This window comes from Phragmites australis, chromosome 1 (genome assembly GCF_958298935.1).
Source record: "Phragmites australis chromosome 1, lpPhrAust1.1, whole genome shotgun sequence".
Classification (NCBI taxonomy): Eukaryota; Viridiplantae; Streptophyta; class Magnoliopsida; order Poales; family Poaceae; genus Phragmites; species Phragmites australis.
Window position 1 is genome coordinate 38,981,566 of NC_084921.1, and position 8,855 is coordinate 38,990,420.

Sequence of the window (8,855 nt, forward strand, 5' to 3'; positions counted from 1 at the left end):
TTTGCATCATATTTCATGGAGAGGAAGTTTGGAAAAAAAAGATAAATGTGCAACTCATTTATTAACTCATGTTATTTTAACTTTTTCATGTCTACCATTATTTTTCCTACACAAATAATTGTTTAAGTAAACTAATAAAAGTGGTTTCACTAATTTTGGGGGTGTTATGGATTAGTTATGAATTAATCTATCTGTAACACATTTACTCAATTCTGCACGTTACAATAACTAATTCAAGATTTCATGTATTTTTACAAGATAGAGGATCATGTAAGAAGACTAGAAAATTTTGTTTCATGATTTTTGGATTAGTAAATAATTAACTATGCATTTAACTCGAATTAATAAATGAGTTGCAAGTTTTTCTTTTTTTTCAAACTTACTCTCCATGAAATATGATGCAAAGGATATTATTTTTTAAAACAAATTTCACAAAAGTTCTTATAATTGTCTCTAGTTTTTTTTAGAATTTTTTGTGATTTTTTAAATTTTTTTTTGAATTTTTGGGGGTGTTTTTGCAACAAAATCAAACATTTGGGGGGTTTTTTGCAACAAAACAACTTTTGGGGGGGAAAGTCAAAATCCAAGTGACTTTTGGGGGGGTTTTGCATTTATCCCTTTATTTGCTCTAGGTCTACTGGGTCCCTTAACAAAAATTTAAGATTTCACGATCAGGTACCTGCAGTGGCGGACCCAGAACGAAAATAACCAGGTGTCACATATATATCACTATGCATAATAAAACGTCTAATACTCTAATTATTAGGTAATATTGTATTTGATAGTAATATATAGCGGTAAAAGTGCTTACATAAACCAAAAATTCTACAAGTAATAATTATAACAAAGTGAACGGATGATAGTCTTCAAGCTTTGAATTCACTCAACAGAATCATAAAGTGATCGCAGTTCAACATTCCCCGTCCGTAACAAGAATACAAGGCCTTCCAAAAACTTTATACAATCTGTAAGGCATTGATTGCAAAATAGTCAATAACTGCAGATTATGCTTTGGCACAAGCATACAACAACTATACACCCTTTTCATTCTATCAGTAAATGACTGCACTGCAGTATCAAGTATCAATGCCCAGGGCCTTGTGGCTGCCAAAGCCTGTCATCATGCATCCCACTCCCAGTTCGACCACTGAAACCTTGATATATGAATCCAACAAAATTTCAGAATTCAGTTGATAGATAAAGTTCCAAAATGCATACACTAGATGATCTCCATTAGCAAAAAAATAACATCCAGCCATAATATCCTAAAAAAATGAATAAATTAGTTAGTAAACATTCCATGTCTATAACAAGTAAGGAATTCAAGTTAGGAAAACAAAACATTACATTTTAGTCTTCGACTCTACGCTTTTTGTAATTTTGGAAGCGATTGATTAGAACATCATTGGTAACTCTCTCCAATTCGCGTTTCTCCACATAGCAAATAAGACTTTCACTCAAGTATTCATCACCAATGCGATTGCGCAAATGTGATTTCACAATTTTCATGGCTGAAAAACATCTCTCTACTGTAGCAGTTGCCACAGGTAAAACTAATACAAGCTTCAATAGCCGATAAACCAAAGGATAGCAAATATGTTTCCTTGTTTCCACTATTTTTTGAGAAAGCACACCAATAGACTCTATGTTAGAGAATCTTGCATCGGCTTGCACATCGGCAACGTAGAGGCGAAGATGATGTCGAAGGTCCCTCAATTCCCCATCATTAAAATCATTAGGATAAAGTTTAGCAAGACTCATCAAATGCTCCAAATTAAATTCACTAAATGATGCTCTTGGACTCAAAGCAGCAGTGTAGACAAGCAACTTAGATGTTTTCTCATTGAAGCGAGTATTTAACTCTTGTAGTAGCCAATCAAGGACATCATTGAAACAATCCACTTCATAATGATGTTGGTTGGTAATTCCAGTTTTTTGACGTGGCTTCGTTGGATTCACATAATCATCTCCCATTTCCAATTTGGAGAGGTCATACTTATCACAGAAGGCATAAACTTCACCTAACACAGATTCCCAACCATCTCTCCTAAGTTCACCCAAAAGACTTTTAGTTGAGTTGACACATGCAATGGCATTTACAATATCTTGATCTTTCCGTTGTAGAATTAACGACAAGGAGTTTGTGATTGTTAAAACTGTCAACATAAGATGCAAATAGAAGACAAAATCAAATGATTGGAAATAAACTAGCAGACCAAATGCTTGCCTTCTATTTTTGTCATCCTTGTCTTCTTTTTCCACATATTCTAGCACCTTGATAATTGTTGGGAACAAATCAACCAAACTCTTAAGAGTCTTGTAGTGTGAACTCCAACGAGTGTCACCAGGTCTTTGAAGACTTAGTTCTTGATTTAAACCTGTCCCAGTTTTAAGCTGACCACAACCTAAGGCCTTTCTTACATGTTCTTGATTGATATCTCGAATCATGTCTTTTCTTTTAGAAGATGCACCCACCACATTCAACAAGACAGAAATCATATCAAAAAAATTACCAATGCCTGTATGCTTCCTTACAACAGCCACAACAACCAATTGAAGCTTGTGGGCAAAACAATGAACATAGTATGCTGAGTTATTTTCTCTCATAATCAATGATTGTAAGCCATTAAACTCACCTCGCATGTTGCTTGCACCATCATATCCTTGGCCTCTAAGTTGCTTCAAGCTGAGATTATATTTCACAAATAAAGCATCAATGTAAGACTTGAGGGATGCTGAAGTTGTCTCTTTCACATGGACAAGACCAACAAACCTTTCTTTGACAATTCCATATTTATCTACGTATCGCAAAACCACCGCCATTTGTTCTTTACTGGACACATCCCTTGACTCATCAACTAGCAAGCAAAACACATCATTCCCAATTTCTTCAAGAATAGAGTCCAATATTTCCATTGCAAAACAATGAACTATGTCTTTTTGAATCTTTGGAGAAATCATCATATTATTACCTGGAGCATTGTGGGCCACAACCTTGCCTAGTGCTAGATTTTGTTGTGCTGTATACGCAACAAATTCCTTGAAATTTCCTTTGTTTAAGGAATCTTCAGACTCATCATGACCTCTGAAAGCCAACCCTTGCTTCAATAACACTCTGGCAGTATCAACTGATCCATTTAGACGAGTATAATAAGCAATCTTTTCAGCATCACTTTGCCTATTAAGTGCAACATAAATGTGTTGTTCTCGATTTAACAAGGCATCACAATCTCTCTTTGCTTGGTTGTGAACACTATTGACATCCCCTACATGCTCTTTTAATCTGAATTCAAGCGACGCGGTGTGTTGATGGCGCACTGTTGAAGCGCGAGCCCACATGATCAGTCAGCTCCGCATGACGTTCACGGCTGTAACTGAAATCAAATGTGGCAACCCGTACTGGAATCGAGTTTACCTTCGGATCTTCTATAGTAGGAGTGTTTATGTGCAAATTAAAGGCAGCCCGTCGCAGTTGTGTTGCATGTACGTCACTGTCATGTTGGACCCACCTGTTAGCTGTATATTGTTCGTGGTGATCGGGAATCGAAGGGCCGATGGCGACGAGCGACCTCGGTGCTCGCCGTCACCACCATGTGCTGGCAACTAGTGTTGCTTGTGGGGACTGTAACAACTTACTTTACAATTAAATTTAATTATTTAAAAAAATAAAAAAATTTGACAATATTTCCTCTATAGGGACGGTATAACTGACTAAAAAAAGATCACAGACAGACAATATATGATAACTAACATATATATAGAAACCTTCACGACGCTACCAGCGTCTTACCACCGCATATACAAAACAAATGACAAACCACCAAAAACACAACTTATAAACACCGGTTGAGTTATCGATATTGTGATGAGGTAGTGTGTGCAACTACCAAGATCCATCCCCAAAATACACGCCAACATCTAAACATAGCTGTAAAGATTTAACAAGGGTAAGATGAGCTCAGCAAGTAACAGCTATGAATATAAACACATCTCATTCAGTTCAAAAGTATTTGAGAAATAAACATTCTTCTCATAACAACAAGAAAAACACATAGTTTTAAAGAAAATATCATTTCAGAATATTTGTCGAGAAAGTAACGACAAACACCAACCCGATCTCCCACAAAAATATGGCATTCAACTCCCAGAATTCTGTATTTGCCAGATATCATATATATAAAAAAAATGTATGAATGTCATGATGCAACTCCATTTGAGAGCTGGACGATGCCAACATCTTATGCAACTCCATGTACCGGTACGAATCACGCACGATGGCAGTGATCGGCCTTTATCACCGTATGAAGCGCATAAATGCATATGTATGCATGTGAATTGACGTCAATTCTTGATTTTCTTTTGATGACTCGTGATAAAAAAAAACCACAACTGATTCATGATGACAAAGGTACAATCCAAATCAATAATAAAAGTATGGATTTAAATAATCGAATGCAACATCATTCATGATTTGAATGAATTAGAAAAAAAAATTCATATACTTCAATTTTATTTGCAAAAGAAGTAAGACATGAATATAAACATAGCACGGAATCACACCCCCACGTTACTTGCCTTTTACCAAAAGCAAGGAAGAAATTTCGATCAAGAACGCCCGGAAGTAGTACCACTTGTACAGGTATATTATTAGCACTAAAACACATTTAGAACACATAAAATATGAAGCGTCATCCCTACGTCTGAAAACGTCGCATATACGCCTATATTTCAGAAAACTGAACAGAAAACTGTATCACACGAAATGATACACTATTTCCAATTTAGAGTCGAACCAAAGTTCTCACTAACTAGACTTTGCTCCATTGAAAGAAATGAATGTTTCGACTCGGATGTCGTATCTTCGAATCAATAACGATTATCGAAACGAATCAGACTATTGATCACATGAAATGATACGACAGGAATTGATTGATTTGATTCAATCCAACCACAAACATCTAAGAATTACTGAAGAATCACCTTCGAAGGATTGACGACGACTCCGACAAAATTACGAAATTTCCAACTTTTCCCTTTTTCTTCTTCTTTTTTTTTCTTCCCCTTTTTTCCTTTTCTCCTTTTCTTTTTCTTCTCTTTTCTTTTCTCCTTTTCTTTTCTCTTTCCTGGCTTCTCTCCCGGCCGGCTGCTTGCTTCTTTGCACAACGGCTAGCACCGAGGCACGGCGGCTGGCTTGCACGGCAGGTGGTGGCGCCGGCGACAGGACAGTGTCGGCGCGCGCAGCAGTGCAGCGGCGCACGGCGGGGAGCGCGGCGCAGCGGCGCGATGATGGCCATCGACGCTGCAACGACGCGGAGAGAGACGAGGGGAGGAGGTTCGGCCGATGGCGGGGCCGGCGGCTGCACAGGGGAAATGACGGCGGTAGGAGCAGGCGGCACGTCGCGGCGACGGGGCTCAGCGCGCGACAGAGAGAGAGAGAGAGAGAGAGAGAGAAACGGTAGAGACGTCTGGATGGATTGGGTTGAGGGCCAATCCATCCGATACTTATCCTCTTTTTTTAATATATTTTTTAAAACAACGAACGTTCTAAGTTTGTTGGGATTGCTACAGGTCACAAAGTGCCCGGAACGGACATATGAATAGAAAAATGGGTTTGTCTCGACGAGATGAACACAACCACGGTCTCCGATCGTCCATACGAGCAACGGATCAAAAAGTCAAAATTCTGGTCAAATCTCTTTTTTTTCCTCTCTCAAAAATTTGGTATTACAGGGGTAGCTGCACAGCCCCGCCGAGGATAGCCTGACCATGGAGGCGCCGGCAACGACTACCATGCGCGAGCCTGGCTGCGAGTACAACATACTGCGATAGCGAGTTTCTGACATGGACGGGACGGACTAGCCAACGGAATGTAGAGAAGGACAACAACCACGCGGGTCTACCTTTCTAGGGCTAAAAATATCGTTCCTTAGGGTGAACGAAACCCTGATCGAGTCCGGTAAACTAAACAACATTCTAGAACCCGACGTGTTCTATTCGTTCTTTCTAGTGACAGGAAAAGAGTTCGCGTTCTACATGGTCAGTTGACACAGATTGGTCAAACATAAGCTACTCTGTTGGTGACTTTCGTGACTAAACAAAGTGGTGGGCCTTCGGATCTGGACTAGGATCCGAAGGTTGGGTGGATAGCGTCCTCGATCTGGGGAACATAGCACTGCTATTAATTATCATCCATCATTTTGGTTACAGTGCTGATCTATTTATAGATCGTACGTAACCACTCCTCATTACAGTTTACATCGTTACCCCTTTAACTGCCACATTCCTGATATAATCATGGGTAAACTGGTACTTTCCTAAGCACAATCGGTTCATTTACAATTCTACCCTTCACGGTCTTCGATTACCAACGATGGTCCCCCCTTTGCTTGGGCGCCGAAGGTTTGTGGCTATCGACCCCTTTGGCACACCTTCAGTTGACTCTCACTCGGAGCTGTTCAATGGTCTTCGACTATCCACTGAAGACCTAGCGAAGGCTTCGCTTAGGATGGTATCCTTGGTGTACCTCTGGTCATTCCAATGGCAAAGGCCAGTGAAGATCTTCAGTCCACTCCCATAGACCTGAGGCAGGCTCCACCCATCTCGACTGTGGGGCTCGTCCCACGGCGAGCCCAACGAAGGCGTTCAGTCTGATTCCGAAGGCGTGAGATAGGCTTTGCCCATCACAAGCCTAGGACCCGCTCTGTGGCGCCGAGCATCCGTGAGATCCCCTTAGGTTGACGAAGGGTTCATGCAACACGACATATCCACAACAATTGTAAGCTTTGTCGGCAAACAGTGGCCGCAGATGTCTTCGATCCTATATCCAAAGGGGGCCTATGAGACCATTCCCCAATAGCATCCCCCCACAGGCAAGGCTCGTCTTTGATGGGCCGAACCTGTGAACCCGATGGTAGCACCGAACGCCATCCTTTTCGGTCCGTCGAAGAACTCGCACCCTACAGTTTACTCTGGACCAAGAAGCCCCCCTTGCAGACCTGAAGGGTCTATTCTTCTGCTCGTAGCAGATTTTCTGGCGAAGTAGCTTAAATCTCGAGGTGTCGAGTTTTTTTTGGTTAAATTTCCATTATTGAGATGGTTTTGATGTCGCGGAGACATTTTAATTGTTGTAAAAGAGGCGGTTTGGGTGTTGAACCGATATTTTAACGACCATAAAAGAGATGGCTTTGACCCCGAACCGTCGTCTTGCTGACTTTTGGCAGAATTGTTACCACTATATATATGATATCTCTTCAGATTTATGCATGCATGTTTTCACCCTCTGTACTAGCTTTCTCAGCCCTTCGCACCCTTAACCCTTAGGGACCAAAACTAGATAGCCTAACTTGATGGCTCCGAAGAGCAAGTCCGACAAGCTGAAGACAAACTAGATTGGGAAAGGTAGACGAAGGAGTCTTGACTGACATATGTAGAGAAGGCCTGATAAGCGACATATCGAATGTCAGGCTGCCCAAAGATCAGGAGATTCCAGAGCCATTAGATGATGAGGCGATTGTTTTTGTGGACTATTTCAGAGTTGGACTTCACCTACCATGCAATGAGATGGTGGCGAAGGTCCTGAAATTTTTTGAGGTTTTTCTTCATCAGCCGACTCCGAACGCCATCGTTCGACTCAACCTCTTTGCATGGGCAGCAAAGTCAGAGGGAGCGAAGGCATCGGCAAGGGCCTTTGTTGTTGACTATCAAATTCACCATCAACTGAAGCCTGTCTTTGTTGACAACATGCAATCCAAAGCTAATTACAGTTGCACACACTTTACCTACCGAGGAGGCTTGGCCACACCTGCTGTAGCTTATAAGAACAAGTGGCTGAAGGATTGGACACAGCGGTGGTTCTACCACAAGGTAGAGAACAAGGAGTACCTTGTGTCCATGTGCCAAGAGCCGAAGGATTGGATGCAATGGTGGTTCTACCTCAAGGTAAATCGCGCCCCTGATGTTGTGATGAAAGGCGCTCAACGGGAGGCCTTCGAAGCATTCACAAGGTGTGTGAAGCATCTGAATACCCGTGATCTCATCGAAGAGTTCCTAGCCACAGGCATATGGCCACTCAGCGAAGGGTGATCCGTCACATCGTTTGAGCCGAAAGGACATGAGGGACTCTTCTGTCCCCAGTTTGATTTTATAGGAAAACCTGGTGTGTACCTTGTCCCATTTTCCCTTGGTCTTTGCATTTTTTTCTTTCTCTTACTCATTTGTGCTTTTCGACAGGCGTAACAGTTACCAAGTTGGAAGCCAAAGCCCGACTTCTTCTAGTAAAACTCACCACGGGCAAAGCCAAAGCTTGCACTAAGCAGGCCCTCAATTGCTAGCTCAATCGAATTTTTTAGCTTCTGGGCCTTAGCTATGAAGCCAGGTCAGAAATCACTGGCTTGTCGGCCGGATGCGTTGAAGAGGCTGGGGATGCCAAAGGCAAAGGAAAGAGCAAGTATGCAAATCCTTTGGGACGCGGGGTTAAAAGGCTTAAGACCAGTGTCCAAAAGAGGGTCGCTCATCCTGATGAAAGTCCTACCGATGATGACAGACGTGATGAAGATCTTGGAGGTCCTGATGCCAAATTTGCAACACCCCTTCAGGAAACACCTTCGAAGGACTCAACAGAGCTAGTTATCGATTCTACAAAATGCCTCGTAGAGGCTGGACCAGTTACCTTACCTCCTCTCTTCGCTTTGAGTGACGACGACGAAGATGACAAAACTTTGCATAATCGTGTGTTGCCGTCAAAGCTGTTGTTGATGAAGCCATGTTTAGGCGTGATAAAGGTGGCAAAGAGTCTATCTGTGATGACACCGATTTGATACAGCTAACTCAAGCTTAGACTCCTCCCCAATCCATTC

The 8,855-nt window shown here is 41.6% G+C and overlaps 1 protein-coding gene across 1 annotated transcript; it reads right to left on the reverse strand.

Moving 5' to 3' along the window:
- Nucleotides 1–838: 838 nt before the first annotated feature.
- On the reverse strand, nucleotides 839–3,284 carry LOC133918342 (uncharacterized). Its single transcript, XM_062362189.1, has 2 exons — nucleotides 1,348–3,284; nucleotides 839–1,265 (listed from the first exon to the last, which is right to left on the reverse strand). The coding sequence occupies exon 1, from the start codon at nucleotides 2,962–2,964 to the stop codon at nucleotides 1,351–1,353; it is 1,614 nt and encodes a 537-aa protein (XP_062218173.1). The 5' UTR covers nucleotides 2,965–3,284; the 3' UTR covers nucleotides 839–1,265; nucleotides 1,348–1,350.
- Nucleotides 3,285–8,855: the final 5,571 nt, after the last annotated feature.

What these genes read in the sequence shown, in the direction of transcription:
- LOC133918342 (XM_062362189.1), bottom strand. Translation starts at nt 2,964, where the DNA reads ATGATGATTTCTCCAAAGATTCAAAAAGACATAGTTCATTGTTTTGCA.